We start from the raw sequence: 25741 nt of genomic DNA on the forward strand, positions 1-25741 counted from the left end.
TTTTCGGCAGAAAACTTTGCAGGCCAGAAGAGAGTGGCATGACATATTCAAAGTGGTGAAAGGGAAAAACCTGACTATGTAATGAAACCTCTATAAAAACCTATGAGAACAACTTTTTGATCTTTTTCTTTTACGAGCTTCCACATTTGTGTACTCAGAATGCTTTCTTGTGCTACTAAGGTAGGCTGCAAGCTCAACATGGACAGAAGCTTCTTTTTCTTCAGGTCCTCATCCTATATATCTTTTCATCTGGCTGCTGATTCAGATCTTTTATCACATCTTTTAATAAATTAATAAACATAAAATAATAGTTGTCCCTGAGTTCTGTGAGCTACTCTAGTATATTAATCAAACCTAAGGAAGTTGTTGGAACCTCCAATCTACAGCCGGTTGATGAGAAGCCCAGGTTAACAGCATGGGGCTTACGACTGATGCCCAAAGTTGCAGAGGGGAGGCTGCAGGACTATACTTTATAATATTCCAATGCCCAATTAAAAAAGAAAAAAACGTGCAAGAAACAAACACACAAAAAAATCATGTGCCCTTAAAGGAACATCATAAACTGATCATAAACTGATAGAAGTCATTCTTGAGGGAAGCCTAGAATTCAGACTTACTAGAAAAAAGACTTTAAAAAACTATCTTATGTTTAAAAGGCTTAAAAGATTACAAAGAACAAAAGACAGAGGAAGATGGTATATGAGAAAAAATATGAATAACAATAAAAAATATAAATCATAAAAAGGAAACAAATTTTGTAGCTGAAACACAGTAAGTGAAATAAAAACTGATTAGAGGAGTTGAACAGCAGATATAAGTACATATAAGAAAGAATCGGTGAATCTGAAGATAGGACAATTGAAATTATCAAGTCTAAGTTATAGAAAGAAAAATAAAGAAAAATGAATAGAATCAGAAGGACTTGCAGGACACCTGGAAGTTGAAATTATGGGAATCCCAGAAGGAGAAGGGAAAGACAATAAAATAATGGTAAAAAACTTAAAGAAATGCATCAATTTACAAATGAAAGAACTTAACAAATCCAAGTAGAACAAACTCAAGAGACCCATGCTGACACACATTAAAACCAAACTGTTGAAAGGTAACAGTATAGAAAATTATTGAAAGAACCAAGACATAAGCAACTCATCATGTACATGAGATCCTACATAAGACTATCAGCTAATTTATCAGGAGAAATCTTGTAGGCCAGAAGAAAGTCACATGATATACTTAAAGAGCTAAAAGGAAAAAAAATTACCTGAAAATTCTATATCTGGTAATTATGCCCCTCAAAAATGAGGGAGAAATTAAGCTATTTCCAGGGAAAGAAAAGCTGAGGGAGTTCATTACCACTATACTTGCCCTACAAGAAATGCTAACGGGAGTCCTGGTAGAAATGAAAGAATGCTAGAAAAATAACTCAAAGCCAGGTGACAATATAAAGATCTCTGGTAAAGGTAAATACATGAGGAGTATAAATGTAGGTATTATAATTATTTTGATTTATAATCACTTTTTTATTTTCCAAAGGATTTAGGAGGTGAATGCATAAAAATGATTATGTATCTCCGTTTGGGGGTATACAGTATTAAAGATACAATTTAGGACACAAATAATTTAAAGGGGGTGTACAGCTTTTATATTTGAATAAATTTAAGTTGGTATCAGTTAAAATTAGACTGTCATAAAATTAGGTTGTCATATGTCATCCCCATTGTAATCAAAGAGTATGCTAGACATACAAAGGAAATAAGGGAATCAAAAGTGTCACCATAATAAATCAACTTAACAGAAAAGAAGGCATGAATGGAAGAGATAAGGTACAAAAAAAGTTTTAAGAAATACAGGAAAAAAAAAAGAAATACAGGAAACATGTATCAAAAAAAAAAAAACAAACCCTGAAGCCCCTCCTTATAAGTAATAACTTTAAATGTAAGTAAATTAACCTCTTTAATCAAAAGATAGATACTGGCAGAGCAGATAAAAAAATTATGTGACTACACGTTATCCACAAGAGACTCAAATAGATCTAAGATGCAGATAGGCTGAAAGTGGAAAAAAAAAAAAAGAAAAAGTTACTATATGCAAATAACCAAGTGAAAGTTGGGGTGGATATCCTAATATCAGACAAAATGGACAAACAAAAACTGTTACAAAATAAAAAGATGAGACATTACATATTGATGAAGGAAAATGTCAGTTCATCATAAAGACACAACAATTATAAACATATGTGCACTGCACCTAATAAAATAGTCCCAAAATATTAAAAGCAAAATGACAGAATTGAATGGAAAAAGAGTTATATAAAATAATGACTAGAAAACCCCACTTTTAATAGTTACAACCAAACAAAAAATCAATACAGGGCTTGAACAAAACTATAAACCAATAGGACTCAAGAGCCATACAGAGAAGCCTGCATCAAAGTAGCTAAATACATATTTTTATCAAATGCACACGGGACATTCTCCACTACAGACTACATTGCTGGGTGACAAAAAAAGAAGTTAATAAACTTTAAAAGATTGAAATCAATGAAGTATCTTTTCTGATCCCAACAGAATGAAGCTAAAAATAAGTAAATTAAGAACACTGGAAAATTCACAAATACCTGGAAATCAAACAGTATATTATTAATCAATGTATCAACTAATAAACACAAAGAAAATAAATACCATGAGATAAATAATAATGAAAACACAATATACCAAAAAGCTTATACCAAAAAGCACCAAAAGTGCAGCAAAATGAGTGCTAAGAGTGTTACTTATAACTCTAAACACATACATTAAAAAAAGCAGCAGGATCTCAAATTAATAAACTCATTTAGCTTAAGGAACTAGGAAAAGTGGAACAAACTGAGCACAAAGCCAGCAGAATGAAGGAAATAATAAAGATGAAAGGTGAGATTAATACATAAATTATATATGTATACATATAATACATACAATAGAGAAATATCAACAAAAAACAAGTTGGTTCTTTTGAAAAGATGCACAAAGTTGACCACTTCAGGTAGACTAAGATTAAATGAGAGAAGACTCAAAACACTAAAATCACAGTATTAGGGAATGCAGGAACATTACCACTGATTTTACACATTATATAAACTATATTATGAGTAACTGCTTACCAATAAACCGAATAACCTAGATGAAACAGGCAAATTTCTAGCACACAATCCACTAAAAATGACACATAAAGAAATAAAAAATCCGAATATACATGTAACTATTAATATAGTGGATCAGGGGGATCCCTGGGTGGCTCAGCAGTTTGGCGCCTGCCTTCAGCCCAGGGCGTGATCCTGGAGACCCGGGATGAAGTCCCACATCGGGCTCCCTGCATGGAGCCTGCTTCTCCCTCTGCCTGTGTCTCTGCCAATCTCTCTCTCTCTCTGTGTCTCTCATTAATAAATAAATAAAATCTTAAAAAAAAAAAGATAGTGGATCAGTAATCAAAAACTTGCACAGAAGGAATACCCTAGGATCATATGCCTTCACTGGTGAATTCTACCAAATTCAAAAAGTAACACAAATTTTTTTTCAAACTCACCCACAGTTTGTAGATGAGGGAAAAACCTCCTAAGTCTAATAAGGCTAGAATTACCCAGATGAAGACACTATAAGAAAAATATAGTTCGATATCCCTTATGAGTATAGATGCAAAAATCCTCAACAAAATAAAAGCAACCAAATTCAGCAACTTATTAAAGGATCATACACATGGCCAAGTTGGTTTTATTCCCAGAATGCAAGAATGACTCAACATATGAAAACTTGACCAATGTAATAATACACATTAGCAGAATAAAGGGAGAAAATAACCCAACACATGCTCATCTCAACAGATACAGAAAAACCATTTTCCCAATGTTGACACACATTCATGGCAAAGATAATCAACTATGGATAGAAGAAGAGTTCCTAACCATGTTGAAGGCCATATGTGAAAAACTCTTGGGTAACACCATGTTCAACAATGAAAGACTGAAGCTTCCCCAAGATCAAAATCAACAGAGACATCCACATTTGCCATTTATATTCAACATCTAAATATGTATAATCTGATATGAAAAAGAAAAGCAAAGGAATCCAACTGAAACTGAAGAAGAAAATCATTTCTGTTCACAGGTGACATAATCCTATGACTCTAAAAAAAATTCATAAGAATATAATACATTTAGCAAAGTTGCACATTAATACAGTTGCATTTCTATAAATTAGCAATGAACAACTCAAGAGGAAATTTAAAAATAATTTACAATAGCATCAGAAAATATTCAGAAATAAATTTAAGTAAGGAGGTAGAAGACCTGTACACTGACAATTACACAACACTGCTGAAAGAAATCAAATTAGATGTAAATAATAGGAAAGACATCTGTATTATTGGATTAGATGACTTAATACCATTAAGATAAAAATAGTAATACTACCCAAAGCAACCTATAGATTCAATGCAATCCCTATCAGATAAAATCCCAATTGCGTTTTCTCTCTGCCAAGAAAACTCAGTTCACAGATCTCTGCCATGACCTGCTTCTTATCACACAGGGCTCAACTCAAGAGTCACTTTTTGGGTGAAGTCTTCCTTGCAATCCAATTAATGGAGGATTTTAGCGACATGAGGGACATAGGCCTTACTTTCTATGGCTTTGGGAAATAAACAAAGGTTGCAGAAGGGCAGGAGGGTGAGCGGATGGAGTGAACTGGGTGACGAGCACTAAGGAGGGCACCTGATGGGATGAGCACTGGGTGTTATACCCTATGTTGGCAAACTGAATTTAAATAAAAAGTTAAAAATAATAAAAAAAAATTAAAGTCCGCTTTTTATTGTTCAGGAAGTGATGCTCAGAGTCCAATAAAAGTAGTTCCAACAAGTCTAATTACACCTCTACTGTGAGAAAGGTTAAGATAGGATGAACATCTTAATCTGAAATAAAATATACCAAAAATATCCGAGTCAAAATGCTCACTTTTTAAAAATCAGTTATCACATCCCTGTAAATTCATACAAGGAAATAACTCAAAAGATAAAAGCTAAATGTAATTGTAAATCACCTTTATTATGGTAGTAAAAATAGGAAATAATCTAAAGGTCAACATAAACAAAATGCTGAAAAATAATTTTTAGTTAGCCATTTTAAATAAATAAAACTAGCATGAAGGCAGCAGAGTAAAACAGAACTATGTTTATAACTGAATGGTTAACAGATAATAAGTCAAAATAATCTCATTATCATTGAACGAACCACTTCTAATACCTCTATTAAAATTTTATAAGTTTATGAAGACAAAGATCAAGTAACACTAAACAGAAACGATAAGTTGGAACTATTAGAGGAAACACACAAATTTTTTTCCTTCACCTCTAACAATGGTGTTCAAGCTTCAGGGGAAAACTTAATAGTTTCACATTATATTATGAAATATAACCCATGGAGAGAGAAAAAAAGACATAACTGCACATGATGAAACCTGTCCAGAAAACAGTGTAAGCCATGACATAGAAATCTGGCTTCCCCCCCAAATTCCTCCTCTGCCCCCTTCAGTCACGCTCCCTCCGTTCCTGCAGACGCCAGCACTCTTCTGTTGGGTGTACTAATTTCCTTGGATTGCATGAGAGTTTGGGCACTCACGAATGAATCTCTAAAACAGAGGTTAGCCCTGCCTGTTACGTGGATTCTGTGGCGGTCAGCTTCTTTCCCAGACCATGTTTATAAAATGGATCCACAGGATTGCGATCCCCACTCATTCACCGTCACTCCTGTAAAGCCTTCCATTGTAGGAACAGATCACGGTTTATTCATACGTTGTACCATTAGTGGACATTTGGGCTGTCTCTGGTTTGGGGCATTAGGAAACAGGCTGGGATGAAACTTCCTTCCGTAAGAGCTGAATGCGAGTCACAGTGTGCGCACCGCAGTCACCGCCCCGCCACGCTGTGTTCCAAAGTGGCAGGACGTCCCCTGAGGCAGGCAGGCTGTGGGGCCCTGCACCCTCTCCAGCACCTAGTCAGTCAGGGCTGCTCACATCTGCCCATCTTAGAGTTGTGCAGTAGGATCTCATTCTGTCTTTACAATTCCCTGATGACAGAAAGTTTGAATATATTTTCAGGTATCCATTGATCATGTGGAATTACTCTTTTGTGAAGTACACTTGTTCAAATCTTTTCCCATTTTTAAAAATTGTTTTGACTTTTTTAATTTACATGTTCTGAGTACTAATCTTTTGTTGGTTATATCCACTACAATTTTCTCATTTTGTGGATTATCTTTTCTCTCTCTGCACTGTCTTGATAAACAGGAATACTTAAGTTAGTAGAAAAAATTATCACTCATTTTTTATTAAACTTAGGATTTTTGTGTCTTGGAAAATCCTTTTTTTTTATCCTAAAGATATGATGATAATTTCCTACATGATATTCTAAAATATTTATAGTTTTTCTTCATGTATTTACATCTATAATACATCTGGAGGTGATTTTTTGACTGGGTCCAATTTCATTGTTCTTCTATAGGGCTTGGCATTACCTCTCTGACAATTTTTGTTTTATGTATTTAAAACCTATGTTATTTACTAAGTAATCACAAATTTAGCAGTATTTTATTATTATATCTACTTTGGTAGATCTATCCTTTTATCATCATGTAATGCTGTGTATGTGGTGAGACTTCTTGCCTTCGATTGTGTTTTGTCAATATCAGCTTATTTTTTGGTTTTTGGATTTAAAATTAAAACAAAGGTTGAGGGTTGCATGTCTTAGCAGAATAAATTTCAGAATCTAAAACATCTTATTAAAAACAACTGTACCTATTAAACAATTCACTTTCACTACATGAAGAACAAAGGTACACAGGACTTTATTAATAAAATCACTTTATTAATAAAATCATCTCAAGATGTTTGAATACTCTAACCTGTAATCTAATTATTTTTGACTGCTCACACAGACACTATATTACTATCAAAGAGCTCCTTGCTTGAGTCTTCCTGGAATTCCCAAAAGTTTGAATGTAAAACAGCAAATCTTATGTATAAAGAAGGCAACAGAAATTAACGATACTGCATAAACTATTATTGAACTATACACTGGATTTGCAACAGTGAAAAGTAATGTTTCCCAGTAGAAGGAAAGTTCTCTTACCTAGATACTGCCTTTCCAAGGCTACTACCCAAGCTCTTCCCCGAGGTATTACCACACCAAAGCTAAGGGTATGGTAAGCATTCTACCAGGTATTGCCATGCCAATGCTGATACTCAGGAATCTCAAACTTCTACTTGTTTCAGCATCACCTAAAATGCCTATGACAGATGCAGATGTCTGCTTCACATACCTTGACTTATTTTTGAGAAAATCTTTAGGTAATTTTGATACACATCAGATTTTTAAAACCACTACCATAGTTTAAAGAGGAAAAAAAAGAAGGTGAAGTGGGATATTATGTCAAAAAAATTTTATCAGAATACTCTAGCTGGTCTTTGGTTGTATTATCTTTGCAATATAATTTATGAAATTATGAGACATCTATAATTCCCAATTTAATTAGAATCCTTTTCAGTGCCAAAATGATTGACAAATCATGCATATAATAAATGCTAAATGTAAAACTAGAGAAGTAATTTAGAGTGAAAATTAATTTAAAATGCTAAGCAAATTAGAAACGAGGAAGAGAACACAGGTGAAAATGTTAAGTCTCCACTAGTTAATATACAGCGTTCACCTGTCATCTATAAGTAAAACTCGCAGAAGACGTCCAAAAGAGAAGAAAACACCACTGTTCACTTCACCAACTGCTAAAAAAGTATGTAATCTTGTCTCATGTAACAAACATTCATGTCCCAATCAATCTTCTTTGTTAAACATAAACTTGAAGCATCTTCATTTTGGAAATAAGTGGTTTTACAAAGTCCCTTTGTATGTTTTATTTGCTGCTATCTAGTATTACATTTTATACTCAAAGGGATTTTAAGCTCATTTAAAATGTTAATTTTTGTCTTACAACTAGTGTTATATTTTATACTGCCTTCCAATTCAAAGAATGATTTAAATGTCCTTTTGGGTAGTATATGCTCTTCAAAAATTTTGATGGCTTCATGTAAAATAGACAAAAACCACCATATATGATAGACACGTTAGACTGTGCTCCGTTCAGAAAGCAAGCTCAGTCTTGCTTCATTTGTCTGACAGATGATAACAGTATAAAGGTAATTCTAAATTAAAATATTTACTGTATGATGGCATGAGATGAAATTTAGCAAATCACTAGTTAATAAGTATACTGAGCAATGATAATGATCCCATAAAATTTTTAAAAAAACATCGTATTTCTCTCCTCTATTCAAAGACGTGACTCATGCTGGCACGCTAAAGTTGAACTCTTCCACTATGCTCTGTAAGCCCCACCAAGGCCACAGCTCCTGTGCCACCAGTCCTCTCACCTGGTTTCACAAAACTCCCCCAGAAATCTGCTGCTCCTTCCAGCTCTAGCTTGGAGAGTAAATGCTACCGCTGCATCTTCAAAGCCCCTCCGAAGTCTCACATCCTCCTGAAGGCAGGTGGTATCTCAATCACACCCCTTGTGGCCCACCCACCTTTATCTCAGTCTCCTCCATATCCCCTCACTCTCTTCCCTGCTGCTTTTGTTCCCTAACTGTTCCACGGATGTATCTCCCGTGTCTCTGAACTCTGTGGGCAGAGGCCATATTTCTGGGAAAGCAAAATAGTAGGGAGAAAAATTTTTGAGATTTTTAAGTTTCACTACATACCCCCCATGGGGTCTGTTGTCAGGAATAAAATAACTGCTTAATGAACTGGATCAAACAGTACAACGTTTAACAAACTGAATGTTATAATTACGTGGTAAAATGAGAGAATCTGGCAGCTACATTATTATACAAATTTTATAAATGCAAAAAAATTTAGTAGTAAAAATTTTTGTGCTTCTCACAGGTTCAGTTCTATTATTTCACTTGAAAGAGCTATGTTTAACTATTCCAAAATCCTTGGAATTCATGAGATGCAAACATTTAAACTTTTTCATTTATCTTAGGTCTTTATTAAGGGAAAATATAAATGCATTTACTAGACAGCTAAACTATCAGGTTCTGGTTTCACTGTTTGGTTTTCCAGGCTTTCTTCATCATTTCTGTGATAAAGTGATATACATAATCACAGATCATCAAAACAGCTACAAAGCCAAGGTATGTTATAGTGTTTTGTTTGTGAAATCCGTGTCCTATTTCCTAAGATAACTTTCCAAGTACATTTTGTCAACTTCATATCCTTTAAGGAAAACTAAACCAGGAAAAAAAAAAAAACTAAAAGTAAAATCTAGCAGATTAAATACAGCAAAGCAAAAGGAACATTTAGTGCTCTATTATAGGAAAAAGATTTTGATCCCACTCGAGCTTGCAGAAAGGAGAAAAGAAACAGAGAAGACCAAATTATAATGGTACTAATTTATTGATGTTGATATATGCAAGCCTTTTAAAACTGAAGATTAATTGCCTCACTCAACTTTTGAATATAAAAATTTAAAAATGTGGAATCCATGAATTAACTCATCCTAAATAGCCTCTGTAGAACTTTCTTCAATAATAAGAAAAAGACAGATGAAAGCCAGAGAGTGGCTCATTAGAGCTAGAATCAAGTCAGAAAAAACAACTAGTAATAAAACACTCCACATACTTAAATTTCTAAAAAAGGTAAAAATATACCTAGTCTAGACTACACAAATGTAAACGCATCCATAACTGATTCCAAACAATATGTCACTCAGCTCCTGTTAGGGTAAGTAGCTCTGACTCTATTCTTTGCTTTTCCTTCCAGGCCATTGCCTAACACTTCCAACCAACCCCTTTAGCATAAATATTAATACAAAGGCTGAAATTAAGCCACCTTTTTTTCTTCCAGATCTTCAGATTCACATAGTCTTTTCAAATACTGCTTCAAATGAGCTAAAGAAATATCTATATGACAGTAAGAATAAATAATAGGCATTCGTTTAGGCATTATAAAGTGAGTTCATAAGTATAAACCATGAAATTATAGTTCATTACATACCACAGCATTCAGGACATCTTGGATGTTTCAGGGTATTCATTCCATACCCTGGAAAGCAGCGATTAATCCAAACCATTTGGAGAGTACCTTCAATATAGTATATTTCAGGCAATGGCTCTGAACGTCTGCCTAGAACTTCTACTTGTTGATTAAAAAATCTCTCTATAAGATTTTTAGCCTAAAATTGAAATACAATATGAAAAAATTATTATCAGAAATAAATGTAATTTTAGAACAAATAAGGGTGCTTATGTACTTAGAAGCACTGAAAACAAATTCTTGAGGTCCTTATCCTATATTCACAGGACATAACGCATGTGAAAATTAAAAGATGTCACCTATAAACATCAAATTTCCAAATGTATTTCAAATACAACACAAAGAAATCATTCAGATATATAACCAACATTTTGGTCCCTTTAGATTTTGAATAATCTATGGATGGGCATATGAGAAAAATCAAAACAGCTTTTTGAAATGAAACCTCTCCAAGAAATGTACTCCAACAATTAATGTGATTTTTAAAAAACATGTACTTTAAGTATCTTTAAAAAGCATACCCTTTCAAAAGAAATACCCTCTGTTCTTTCCACAAAGAGAAATTAGGTTTAAAAACAGGAAATACAGCAAATGTTAAAATTTCCAAAATTAAATTTATAAAATAATTAAGGCATCACTCTGATCTATAATTACCTTTATGCTTGTAATAATTATTCTGGGCTGAACCTGAAAATTAACACGAGGCTTATGATTTTCAGTGTTAAAGCATGAGATAGGGCCACGAGTTGAAACCTTCTACAAGCCAGTTAATTCTCCTCCATTTTACCCTTCTAACTTCTAATGCAGTCAGAAGCAAATGGACTCATGCCAATCTATAACCAATGAAGGTGGCTACAACGTACTGATTTCTTCAAATGTCTTACAAATTACATTCCTTGCATGACGATTGTAACTGTACAAATGTTATGCAATATATTGCATTTAAAGTAAATATACAACGTTTATTCTATTAGTCAACTACTCACCAACTTTTTATAGTTTAAATGGTTTGCTTTTGATAAATTTTGGTAAATTTGTTGCTATTTGTTCAAATACAAAAAATTTGGTTAAGTACTTAAAAATTAATTTGATATAAATATGCTATCCAATTGACTATATTTAAATGCCAGGCCATAATTAAAAGTTTCAGGAGACACAATCATAATCACTCAGCTTCCTAATACTACTTCCTCGAGCCCCCCCCTCCAAAAAAAAATCAATGATGCTAGATATGGGAAAAACTGATAGGAACAAAAATGATCACATAAACAGATTGCTATTTCTTATGCTCCCCCTAAAAAGAATAAAGATAGATATCTTCTTTGACAAAAATAAAAAGAAAGCAAAAGACTGCTAAATCATTAATTAAATGTTTTCTATTAAGTATGTTTATGGTTGACATGGAATTATTTATACCAATGGGTGAAATTGACAAATTCTCTGAGTTGGGTAAGAATTATGGATTTTTTTTAGAATTATGGATTTTAATGTAAAACATTTTCAACCAAATCGGATACTATAAGAACAAATCATACTTCTAGAAACTCTCCACCAATTATCTGGTCTCAGATATGAAGAATTAATCTGACTGAATAAATATCAGAGTTCCTAGTCCATGCTATTCCTCCCCTCACAATCCCCCAGAAAACTAAAAAATGATTAAGCATCTATGGAAGGAATATATTCTACAATGACTGGATAAATTAATTAGAGGACTAGAACAAGAAACTATTACTATTTCAATAATGAGCAGTCTATAAAATATCTGAATTCCATAAAAGAGATGTTGAATAGCTTATTTTAAATACCACAACCTGCTCCACTGACCATGCCAAATTAGGTAGTGAGTAAAGGTGCCTGGAAAGGCTTTAATATCCTCTCCACATTAGTCCAGCAAGCCTAGAAAGCAGTAACTACTTAACGTCATGGGAGTTCTACAACAGGCAACACAGCACACATTACACAAGACCCAAGTCCAACTAGAGCTCTACTATCTGCTAGGAGCAGCTAATATCTACCAGGCGTTACAGATAGTACACTCATAAGTTAGAAATCTCTAGAAATTTTAAGTTACACTTATATTTGGAAATCTCTGTGGAAAATAACTATGGTCTTCAAATGGGGATGGAATTAAGAAACAAAGGAGATAGAAGCTTAAAGGTAGCTGGGATGAAATGGAAAGAACTGTGAGTTTGCATAGGAAAGACCAGTGATACTGGTGGTCAGGGAGCAAGTGAAAGAAAGGATGTCATGTCTCATAAGACAAGGTCCCAAAGGAGAACTATAAAAAATTATTGAACAGAAACACAAAGCTGTCCATTTTGTGGTGGGAACACTGTAACATGGATGCTGTACACATATGCCAGTGAACTGGGCACAGAACTATGAGATAAAGTTCAGTTTCTTGCTTTCTTTCCTCTTTCTTTTCTTTCTTTCTTTCTTTTTTTTCTTTCTTCTTTCTTTCTTCTTTTTTTTTGATATAGTTCAATTTCAAAGCAGAACCAAAGGCAAAAGAAAGAAAATAAAAACTTATGTAACAGTTAAATTTTATGAAAGTTGGAATCCTTTCCAGAGATACATACTGAATTCCAGCACACAGAACAGAATAATTTAACTCTGCAGTGTGGAGATGACTTAATCCTGAAGCAAAAGACAAAAGAGAGTCTACTCTTCACTCAGCAATGTCACTGCAGTGGTGGTGGTTCCAGAACAACTGAAACTTGCACGAGAAAAACTAGGCTCTTAAGAACTGAAGACAAACTGTAATTTGTTTTGAAATTATTAGGGATTTAAACAGTTATATTTAAAAATTTTAAAGTAGCATATTTCTAATTGCCCACAGGCAATGGGAGTATGAAAATAACATTTAAAAATACAGGAAGGTTTCCATTTCCAAACATACAGATTAGTAGATATCCTGAAAAATCCTCCTGCTACAAATCACCTCACTGAACATAAGAGAACAAAGACCTTGTTTCTACATTTCAACAGTGAGAGAGAATGAGAAGAGAAAGGAAGGAAGAGACAGAGAGAGAGAGACAGGGAGGCTAAAAATGAGGAGACAATTGCAAATGTAATTGTAGCTAAATTCCTGATTGATTTCACATCCATCCGAGCATTCCAGAATGTTCTAACTTAGCAGCCTACAGATAAGGGGAATAAGCCTTAAATATGTTGAAGAAAAAAACTCTGTAAAAAAAATGAACCAAGAAAATAATTTAGTCACAAAGGGAAAATAACAAGAAAGCTTCTCTATCAAAAGCTGGGGAATAAAAAGAGCTGAAAGGGGAAGAGGGAGTGGAAGGATGGGGATAGCAAAACCTCTGTAAATTGTTACACGATGATTGACCTTCAAGAGGGAGGACAATGGTACCTGTACCCACTGGCCCAAAATCTAAGTGCACTGCTTTAGGGAAAAGAGAGAAGTAACCATTAGCATAGCTGGTGAGACCCTACAGACTATAATAGAAGGAGCAAAATCATAAAATACCTCCTTTAGAAGGGAGGGAAAAAAGTGGAGCTGGCACACAAAGCCCGAACATTTCAGAGCACTGTTACAGAGAAAAGGACTGAGTTGCTCTTAACACTTGCTGTGATTCTCAGCACCCAGCGTGGATCTATGGAATTGAAAGAAGGAATACAATTCTAAGACATTCCCCCAGGACAGAATTAGAGGAATTAAGCAGGCACATCCACAGAAAAGGTTTGAGAGACTCCCCGTCTGACCCCACAAAGTCTCTAGTCTGGTCATTCCCTTCTAAAGCAAGACCATAAAGATTGGAAGAAGTGACAATTTCTTTAAATGTGCAGGTACCAACCATGGCTACTATCATCAAAGAAATCAGGGAAATATGACACCAAAAAAACTCCAATAGCAGACTATAAAGATATAAATATCTATGAATTGCCTAACAAATAATTTAAAATAATCTTAAGGAAGCTCAGTAAGCTACAAGAAAACACAGAGGTAATAAATGAAATCAGAAAAATAATACATGAACAAAATGAAAAGTTCAACAAAGCAACAAAAAACAATAAAAAAGGACCAAATAGAAATTATGGTATGAAGAATATAATGATTGAACTAAAAAATTCAATAGAGAGCTTGAAAGGCAGACTCAATCAAGCAGAAAGGGAATCCATGAACTCAAAGACAGATCATTTGAAATTATCCAATCAGACAAAAGGGGAAAAAAAAAGAGTGAAGAACCTCTACAGGACTTATCTGACATCAACTAAGTCAACATATGCATTATAGAGGTCCCATAAGTATAAGAGAAAGACAAAGAAATAGAAAGCTAATTTAAGTGAATAATACCAAAGAACTTCCTAAACCTGGGAAAAGAGACAGACATCCAGATTGATGAAGCTTTAAGAATCCCAAATGAGTTGCACAAAGGGGACTACCAAGGACACCAAGAAACGTTATAACTGAATTGTCAAAATTCACAAAGACTGAATTATGAAAGCAGCTGGAGAAAAAGAACCAATCAAACAAAAGGTACCCCCCCACCCTATGATACTATCAGTAGATTTCTCATTAGAAACCTTGCAGGCCAGAAAAGTGTGTAATAATTCACTCAAAGTGCAGAATGAAAAAGAAACTACCAGTCAAGAATACTATACCCATCAAAACTTCCCTTTAAAAATTAAGGAGCCCCCGGGTGGCTCAGCAGGTTAAACATCTGCCTTCAGCTCATGATCTACAGGCCCTGGGATCCAGTACTGCATCAGGCTTCCTGCTCAGTGGGGAGCCTGCTTCTCCCTCTCTCTCTCTGCCCCTCCTCACTGCTTGCTCTCTCTCTCTCTCTCTCAAATAAATAAATAAAATCTTTAAAAAATGAAGGAGATTAAAAAAAAATGAAGGAGAGATGAGAATTTTCCCAGGCAAACAAAAACTGAAGAAGTTCGATACCATCAGAAGTCCCAAAATCTGAGTAGAACACTGCCTCACAAGAAGTGTTAACCAGAGTTCACCAAAATGAAATAAAAGGATGCTAAATAGGAACATTTTTAAAAAATGAAAGTATAGAGATGCCTGGGTGGCCCAATTGGTTAAGCATCCAACTCTTGATTTTGGCTCAGGTTTTAATCTCACAGTGATGGGATCAAGCTCCACACTGGGGTCCATGCTCAGCATATAGTGTGCTTAAAAATTCTCTCTCTTTCCCTCTGCCCGTCCCCCCTACATTTTCATGTCCTCTCTCTCTAAAATAAAAAAAAAAAATCTTTTAAAAAATGAAAGTATAAGTCTCACTAGTAAATGTAAATATATATGCAAATACAAAATAATGTAGTACTATAAGGGTGACACAAAAATTAATTAAAGCTAGTATAAAAGTTAAAGACATAAGTATTAAGAATAAATGTAACTACAAAAATCTGTTAATAGAAGCACAATAGAACAGGAATTGTGACATCAATAACAAAGTGTGTGTGTGGGGGGGATAAAATATAGATTTCTCATATGCAGTTATCTGCTTAAAATAGACTGTTACAGGCACCTGGGTGGCTCAATCGGTTAAGCATCTGCCTTTGGCTCAGACATCCCTGCTCTGCAGGGAGCCTATTTCTCCCTCTCCCTCAGCCTGCTGCTCTCCCTGCTTGTGCTCTCTCTCTCTGTCAAATAGATAAATAAAATCTTTTTAAAAATTGACTGTTATAAATATTAGATTTAAATATATGCTTCATGATAGCCATAAAGAAAATATCTACAGAAAGGAATCAAAGCATTATCAATACAAAAAAAAAATCATCAAACAAAGGAAGATAGCACCAGAGGAAAAGAGTAATGAACTATACAGTAGACAAAAAACCATTAACAAACTGGAAAGAGTAAGCTCTTACATAACAATAATCACTTTAAGTGCAAAAAGATTAACACCTCCTAGTCAAAAAACACAGAGTGGCTTAATGGATAAAACAAGAGACAACTCTATGCTGTGTACAAGAAAGTGACTTTAGATTTAAGGAAACTCATAGGCTAGAAGTATAGGATGAAAAAAGATCTGCAGATGAAAACCAGATAGACCATGTTCTGGACCATCTAAAAAAGCTCAACAAATTTAAAGGAACTGAAATCAAGGACATCCTCTGGGTAAATACCTAGTAGATTGCTGGATCATGGGTAGTTCTATTTTTAACTTTTTGAGGAAACTACGTAGTGTTTTCCACAACGGCTATACCAGTTCACATTCCCACCAAGAGTGCAAGAGAGTTCCTCTTTCTCCACAACTTTGCCAACACCTGCTGTTTCCCATGTTGTTAATTTTGTTGACTCTGACAGGTGTGAGATATTTCATTGCAGTTTGATTTGCACTTCCTTGATGATGAGTGACATTGAGCATCTTCTCAAGTGTTTTGTTCACCATCTGTAGTCTTCTTATTTACAAAAATGTCTATCCATATCTTCTGCCCATTTTTTTAAACCAGATTGTTTTTTGGGTGTTGAGTTTTATAAGCTTTTTATATATCTTAAAAGTTTTTTATATACTTTTGGATACTAACCCTTTATCAAATCTGTAATTTGTGAATATATCTTCTCCCATTCTGTGAGTTGCCTTTTAGTTTTGCTGGTGTTTCCTCCACTGTGAAAAAGCTTTTTTGTTTTTCTTTGATGAAGTCCCAACAGATCACGTTTGCTTTGGTTTCCCTTACCTTGGAGACATACCTATTACTAGGTATAGAGGCTGCTATGGCCAATGTCAAAGAGACTACAGCCTGTTTTCTCCTCTGGGATTTTAAAATGGTCTCTCCTGTCTCACATTTAGGTCTTTCATTCATTTTGAATTTATTTTTGTGTGTGATGTAATAAAATGGTCCAGTTTCATTCTTTTGCAGGTTGCTGTTCAGTTTTCCCAACACTGTTTGTTGAAGAGACTGTCTTTTTTTTTTCCATTGGATAGTCTTTCCTGCTTTGTTGAATGTTAATTGACCACATAGCTGTTAAGTCCCTTTCTGGTCTTTCTATTCTGTTCCATTGATCTATGTGTCTGTTTTTATGTCAGAACCACAGATCTTGATCATTATAGCTTTCTAATATAAGTCCAGAATTGTGATGCCTGCAACCTAGCTTAGCTTTGGCTATTTGGGGAGTTTTGCAGTTCCATACAAATGTTAGGATTGTTTTTTTCTAGCTTTGTGAAAAACTCTGGTGGTATTTTGATAGGGATTACACTAAATGTGTAGATTACTTTTGGTAATATAGGTATCTTAACAATATTTGTTCCTCCAATCCATGAGCATGGAATGTTTTTTCATTTATGTAGTCTCCAATTTCTTTGATCAGTGTTTTTTTATCTTATTTTTCTTAAATTCAATTAACATATAGTGTGTATCATTAGTTTCAGATGTGGAGTTTAGTGATTCATCTGTTGCATATAACACCCAGTGCTCATCCCATCACATACCCTGCTTAATGCCCATGACTCAGTTACCCCATCTTTCCACCCTCTTCTACTCGAACAAGCCTCAGTTTGTTTCCAAAGAGTATCCCCTCTCTGATTTTATCTTATTTTATTTTTCCCTTCCTTTCCACTACAATCCTGTTTTGTTTCTTAACTTCCACATATGATAATTGTCTTTCTCTGACTGACTTATTCCACTTAGAATAATATCCTATAGTTCCATCCACATCATTGCAAATGGTAAGATCTCATCCTTTTGATGACTGAGTAATATTCCATTGTGTATATACCAAGTCTCCTTTACCTATTTATCAGTCAACGGACATCTGGGCTCTTTCCATAGTTTGTCTATTGTGGACACTGCTGCTATAAACACTGGGGTGAAGGTGCCATTTCTGATCAATAAATTTGTATCTTTGGAGTTGATACCTAGTAGTACAATTGCTGGATCATAGCACAGCTCTGTTTTCAACTTTTTAAGGAATTTCCATACTGTTTTCAAGAGTGGCTATATCAGCTTGCATGCTCACCAATAGTGTTTTATAATTTTCAGAGTACAGATCTTTTACCTCTTTGGTTAGGTTTATTCCTAGGTTTCGGGAGCAATTAGAAATGGGATTGATTCCTTGATTTATATTTCTGCTGCTTCATTATTGGTGTATTGAAATGCAAGAGATTTCTGTATGTTGATTCTGTACCCTGTGACTTTACTGAATTTGTGTATCAGTGTTAGCAACTTTTTGGTGGAGTCTTCTGGGTTTTCTCTAAAACAAAGGAGTGGAAGGGAGGCCAAGCCAAGATACAGGCTCTTAATTACAGAGAACACACTGATGGTCACTAGAGGGGAGGCGGGTGGGGGGATGGGGGAACCAGGTGAGGGGAATCAGGAGTGTACTCATTATGATGAGCACCAGGTGATGTACAGAAGTGTTGCATCACTAAATTCTACACCTGAAACTAATATTACACTCTATGTAAACTGAAATTTAAATAAAAACTTAGAAAAAAAATCAATGACATATGAAAATATGAGATGGATCTAAAACAATGCTGAGTGGAAATTTACAGAACAAATTTTTATATTAGGAAAGAAAAAAAAATATAAAACCAAAGTTCCAATAACCAAAGTTCCTACCTCAAGAAACTAAAAAGAACCAGAAGACAAAAAAGGAAGCAAATGGGGGAAAAAAAGGAAATAATAAGATGGAAGTAAAATGTAATGGAATTGAAAATAAGAAAATAATAAAGTCAATGTCACACAAAGTTAGTTCTTCATAAAGATCAATAAAGTTAATAAATTCTAGCAAGAGTGGAAAAAATAACAGAGAAGACCAAACAGAAGATTAGCAATAAAATGGGACTATTGCTCACAGGCACTGAAAGTAACAGAAAACTCCACATAACTTTATGCTCAGGCATATGACAACTCGTAAATGGACCAATTCTTCAAACACCACCAAATATAAAAATTCAACAATAAAAACAAGTATCTAAATAGTTCTATAACTATTAAAGTAATTAAATATGTAAGAAAAAAGCTCCCTAAATAGAAATCCCCAGGTTTCTTAAGAAAATTCTACCAAATGTTCAAAAATCAATGCTGAATAAAATCTCTTTAGGAAACAAACTTCCCACTTCATTTTGTGAAGCTAGTATTACCTAAGTACTAAAACCAGACAGAGTCTGTATCAAAGAAAAGCTATGGACTAATATCTTTCATGAACTCCATATAATATGAACAAATTAAATCCAACCATGTCTAAAATGTTATGCAGCATGACCATGTAGGATTTATTCCGGGTAGGCAAGCAAGGGTTGCTCCAATATTCTAAAACCAATTAACATAACACGCATATCCACAAGTAAAAAAAGAAAAATCCTATGATCTCAACAATTAACTCAGAAAAGCCCTGGAAAACACGCAATACTTATTGTTAATAAAATCTCACCAAAATAAGATTGCAAGGGAGTTTCATCAGATTTATTTACCAAAAGCATCTACAAAAAACCTACAGCAAACATAATACTTCATGTTAAAAGGATAAATGCTTTCTCCATAAGCTCAAAAAAAAAGGGGAAAGAAAGTCTATTCTTACTACTCATATTGAACACAGCACTGGATACTTTAGGCACTTGAATAAGTCAAAAAAATCAGTAATGAGCCAGAAAGAAAAAAAAACAAGAACTTTGGAAAGGAAAAAATAAAACTGCCTCCATTTGGAAATGACAAGATTGTCAGCCAAGAAAATCCCAAGGAATATAAAATACTCCACAAATACAAAAAAAAAAAAAAAAAAAAAAACCTCCTAGAGCTAATATTTAAGTTCAGCAAGTACCTCAGAAACAAGATGAACACATGCTGATAAAATGCATTACCACACACTGACAATGAACATATAGAAACGAAAATTAAAACACAGTATTTCCTAAGGTTGTTTCATAGAAAAGGAAACAGTATAAATTTACTAAAACTTATAGGTTATGTATGCTACAAATTACAAGAAAAAGTTGATAAAAAAATCACAGAAGATCTAAAAAGATGTAGAGACATATGTTCATAGATTGGAAGAACGAACATAGTAAAAGTGTAAAAGTTATTCCCAAATTTATACAGAGGTATACCTCAGATATAGTGTTTGGTTCCAAAGACCACTATAGTAAAGCCAATATCAAAATAAGGTGACTCACATGAACTTTCGGGTTTCCCCAGGCATACAAAAATTAGATCTACACTATATTGTAGTCTATTAAGTGTGAAATGGCAGTATGTCTAAACAAAACACTGTATATATCTTAACTAAAAAATACTTTTGCTAAAAAATGCCAGCAATCATCTGAGCTAAGAGGAAGTCATCTCTTTTTGTTGGTCGAGGGTCTACCTTGATGTTGACAGCTGCTGACTGACCAGGATGGTGGTGGCTGAATGATGGCAACCATGGCCATTTCTTAAATGATGCATTTAAGAATTTCGCTACATCAATTGACACTTGTTTTCAAGAATGATCTTTCTGTAGCCTGTAATGCTGTGTGATAGCATTTTATCCATAGAACTTCTTTCAAAGTTCCAATCAATCCTCTCAAACTCCGTCACTACCACTTTATCAGCTAGGCTTCCTCAATATTCTAAATCCATGGTTGTCACTTCAACCACCTTGACAGCAATTTCACCAGCATCAGGTTCCATCTCAAGAAACCCCTTTCTTTGCTCATCCATAAGAAGCAAGTCCTCATCTGTTCAAGTTTTATCCTGAGATTCCAGCTCAGTCCCATCTCCAGTTCCAATTCTCTGGCTGTTTCCACCACACCTGCAGTAACTTCCTCCACTGAAGTCTGGAACCTTCAATTTGTAAAAAAAATGCAATAACTGTGAAGCTCAATAAAGCAAGGCACAGTAAAACAAGGTATGCCTGTGCAGGATTGATTAACATAATTCCTACCAACATCCCAAAGGTTTTCTTAGACATACACAAAACTCTGTTAAAATTTATTTAATGATACACAGATTCTAAAATAGATAAAACAATTTTGCTAATACAGGAATACAATGGGATGAATAACTGCCCATCATTAAGGCCACAGTAGTTAAGACAGTGAGGTATTGAAAAAAGCATAAACACAAAGAAGGTAAAAGAATAAAGAACCCAGAAAATAGAGCCACACAAATATTCTTAACTATAGTTTAACAAAGGAACAAAAGCCATTTAGTGGAGAAAGGACAGCATTTTTAACAAAGGATGCTGGAGAAATGTGACATCCACAGGCAAAACAATAACAACAAAAATAGCCTTGCACCAAATCTCATACATAAAGCAAAAACTAACTCAAAATGATTTGTAATGTAAAAAAAAAAAAGGTAAAAAAAATTTTTTGAGAGGAAAATCTTCAAAATGTAGATATACAAAGAGTTCTCAGATGTGACCCAAAAAAGCACAACCCATAAAGGAAAAATGGATACAATTGACTTCATAGATATTAAGAACCTCTTTCTTGAAAAACCCATGTGAAGAGGAAGAAAAGACAAGCTAAAATGTGAGACAGATATTTACAAACAACATATGGAAAAAAAACCCACTAGATCTAGAATACATTGAACCCTCTTGACTCAACAGTAAAAAAGCCACCAATCCCAAGAGAAAATGAGCAGCATAGTTTACCAAAAGGATGTGTACGTGGCAAGTAAGCATAACATAAAATGACCAACATCATTAGTAATAAGGGAAATGCAAATTAAAGCCATAATGGGGTATTATTAAATAACTCCCTTGGGGAATAAAATAATCAACAGTTACAATACCACATCCTGTTAGAAGCTGGAGAAACTGGACCACTCACACACTGTTGATGGAAATGTAAAATTAAGTGTAATATGACTCAGAATTAGTGAGCCAAAATGGTAAATTATTTTCTCATGAAAACCTGTACACCAAAGTTTACAAAGCTTTAATTTTAACAATCAATAACTCCGATCAGTCCAGATGTCTTACAACAGATAAAAAGCTAAACGAGCTGCAGCATATGCACCATGGAACATTACTTAGTAATATAAAGGAATAAACTATTGGTACATGTACCACCTTGGATGCATCTATAGGAAATTGTGCCAAGGGGAAACAAAGCCCACCCTGAAAAGTTACATTCTTTATGATCACTGAAACTTCAGAAACAGGACAGAATAGTGAATGCCAAGCTTAAAGGGAAAGGAGTGGTGGGAGTCAGGAAAGAGGTGGGTGGGCATGGTTATAAAAAAGCAACACAGGGATCCTTGCAGGACTGGAACTGTCTGTACCTGGACTACTGTGGTGGATTCATAACTGCACAAGAACTTAACACACAGAAATGAATACAAGTAAACTGGCCAAAGCTAAATGAGAGCAGTGGATGGTAGCAACGTCACTACCACTACTTGTGATATTGTTCTCTATCAGCAGGTTTGCAAGACGTTACAATTGGGAGAAATTGGGCAAAGTATACAAGGGGTTTCTCTATAATTTTCTTACAACTGTTAGGTCTAATTAAAATTCTCCTCAACATTTTAATGTAAAATAAAAAGATATTAAAAACAACTGAGGTAGGAGTGTCTCTTTATAATTGTTACAATTTTAAAACAAGGTCACTCTATGGCATTCATCTCATAGAATAATGGTGTTTGAACCCCTCTCTTTAAATCAGGCAGACCTGTGAATGCTTTGACCAAGATACTGCAATACATAAGATGCCAAATGACTCCCAAAGGTGGGTCAGAAAAAGCCTTACAGTTTATGGCTTTCACTTTTCGGAACACTCACCCTCCTATGGCTTTCTTACAGAAGGTGATACCCTGGGGACACTGGGTGGCTCAGTGGTTGAGCATCTGCCTTGGGCTCAGGTCATGGTCCCAGGGTCCTATGATCAACTCTCACATCGGGCTCCCTGCTTCTCCCTCTGCCTACATCTCTGCCTCTCTCCCTGTGTCTCTCTCATGAATAAATAAAATCTTAAAAAAAGGGGGGGGGGAATACCCTGTCTCAGAAACAATCTGCTGTGAGAAGTTTAAGCCACATAGATGTCTGAAAATATGGAGATGGTATAGAATAAAGTGTAGGAGAGAAAAAACAGAAGAGATCATAACTATAATTTTCCCAAAAAAAGGTAAAAAACATGAAATCACAGGTTCAGTAACCACACACCAATCTCATATAGAACACATACAAATAAGACTGAACCAAAGCACACCATAATCAAATTGCTTATAAAGATACCAAAAATAAATTGAAAGCTAAAAAAACCAACACATTAAATATGGAAAACAGCAACCTGTAGGGACACCTGGGTGGCTCAGAGTTAAGATCTGACTCTCAGTCTCTGCTCAGGTCATGATCCTAGGGTTGAGAGATCCAGTCCTGGGTCAGGCTCCTGCTGGGTGTGGAACCTGCTTAAGATTATCTCTCTCTCCCTCTCTGCTCTCCCCCCCACCCCCACTCTCTCTCTCTCTAAAATAAATAAATAAGTCTTTAAAAAAAGCCTTGTAAATAATTGACCTCTTATCAGAAGGAATAGAGGTTAAGAAGAGAGTGAAAAAATTACTTAAAATGCTGAAAAAAAAATGAATTACCAGACCAAAATTCTCTAACCAATGAAATATTCTTTATAAATAAAAAAAGGAAATAGAATTTGTAGGTAAAAGAAAACTGAAAGAATTCTTTGTCAGCAGATGATAACCACAACAAATGCAACAGCAGACTTTTCAGACTAAAGGGAAATAATAGCAGATAAAAATCCTGACCCTCATATGAAATAGAAACATAGAAAGTGGTACTATACATGTAAAAGACTATTTGTTCTTGAAATATCTTTAAAACATGTATAACTGTTTACAGCAAATCACCCTTGACAGTATTTTTATAGATTAAAATATAGGTAGATAGACTGACAGTGCATAAAGGATGAGGGTAGTTTAAAGGAAGCCGTAAAATGGCAACATTTCTATATTTAGCAGGAAGGGGCAAAATATAAATTTTAAGTGAACTGTGAAATAATAAACAATGTAGATCACAATTTTTAGAGCAACCACTCAAACAAATAAGGCAAAGAGTATATACCTATGAGAATAGCTAACTAAAAACAAAATCCTGAGAGGCCCATCTGCTTACTTTAATAGCTGTGGCCTATGGGGAAGGCTTCCAATTTAACACACATTAAGGGGCTAACTGCATACTTTCCAGGGATCAGAAAGGCTGAGGTGCAACCTGTGTACTCTCCCTCTGTCTCTGTCCAGGTCACCTATCTCCTGAGAAGGAGCTCCTGTAAATGTCTTTGTGCCCTGGTTTTTGCAGCTGCCACTAAATGGAAGGCCCCTTAATCACTGGGCTCTGGTGGCCAGCAGGCTCACATTCAGGGACTCAATGGGCACTAGCAAAGAAACCCACAGGCTCCTTACAGAAGAAACAGACAGAAACTTCCACCGCTCCCTCTTGCCCTGAAAAGAGGCATATGTGCATAATATAAATGCTGTTTCCTGAGGACCTGGCTTCTAATCAGCCAGCATACAGGTACTGACAAGATCTTCCCTTTGGGACATGGAGAGTTCTTGGCACACCTTCAACTACTGGGAATCACAAAAACAAAAAAGTTGCTTCGAAAATCACAAAATCATGAAGACAATCAAGAGTCAAAGCAGGGTTGAACGATAAGGTTCATCTCCCCTAAAACACCATACCTTCAAGACTGGGAGAAGTGATTGTTTTATCTAATATAGAAATCAACACAAAGTATTTAAGGACCATAAGGAAACAGCAGAAAATGCTTAAAAAAAAAAAAAGAACAAGATAAAACTCCAGAAAAAGACCTAATTGGAACGGAGATAACTGATTTACCTAGTAAAGATTTTAAAATAACGGTCATAAAGATATCTACTGAGGTCAAGAGAAGAATGCATGAGCACAGTGAGAATTTCAATAAATATAAAAAGAATTAGTACCAAACAGAAATCACAGAACTGAGCAGAAAATTCAAGAGATGGGTTCATTGTAGACAAGATAAAGTAGAAGAAAGGCAACCCTGACAACAGGGCAATGAAGTTCATCCAATCAGAATAGTAAAAAGAAAAAAGATTAGAAAAGAATGAAGACACAGAAGGGACTTAAAGGACAGCATCAAATGGCCCAATATTCATATCATGGGGGTTGAGAGAGAGAGAGAAAGAGAGAGAGAGAGAGAGAGAGAGAGAGAGAGAGAAAAGGGGCAGAAAGCTTATCTGAAGAAATACTGGCTGAAAACTTCCCTAACCTTAAGAAGGAAACAAATTCCAGGTCCTGCAAACCCAAATAGTCCTGAAGAAGAATCCAAAGAAACCCACACCAAGACATATTTACTAAATTATCAAAAATTAAATGCAAAAGAATCTTATAAGCAGCAAAAGAAAAACATCTTGCTGCATACAAGGAATGTATTTGGGTTATTAATAGGCTTTCAACAGTAACTCTGTACGCCAAAGGGAATGGCACAATATCTTCAAGGTGCTGAAAGATAAAAATCTGCCAACCACAGATTCTCCTACTGAGAAAGCTGTACAGCAGAAATAAAAGGAGATAAAGAGTTCTGCACACATTCAGTAGTTGAAGGAACTCCTCACCACCAATCTGGCCTTACGAGAAATGTTAAAGGCAGTTCCTTACACTAAAAGGAAAGCATGTTAAGTAGTAAAAAGAAAACATGTGAAAGTATAAATTTCTAGGGAAAAGGTA

The 25741-nt window shown here is 34.9% G+C and overlaps 1 protein-coding gene across 1 annotated transcript in view; it reads right to left on the bottom strand.

The window, feature by feature from the left end:
• ZPBP (zona pellucida binding protein) overlaps positions 1–25741 on the bottom strand; it is an 87829-nt gene that overhangs the window by 25609 nt on the left and 36479 nt on the right. Inside the window, exon 9 of the mRNA XM_055300780.1 lies at positions 10075–10252. Within this exon, the coding sequence (XP_055156755.1) occupies positions 10075–10252 (178 nt within the window). The remainder of the gene's footprint in view (positions 1–10074; positions 10253–25741) is intronic.

This window comes from Nyctereutes procyonoides, unplaced genomic scaffold, assembly GCF_905146905.1.
Source record: "Nyctereutes procyonoides isolate TBG_1078 unplaced genomic scaffold, NYPRO_anot_genome, whole genome shotgun sequence".
NCBI classification, from domain to species: Eukaryota; Metazoa; Chordata; class Mammalia; order Carnivora; family Canidae; genus Nyctereutes; species Nyctereutes procyonoides.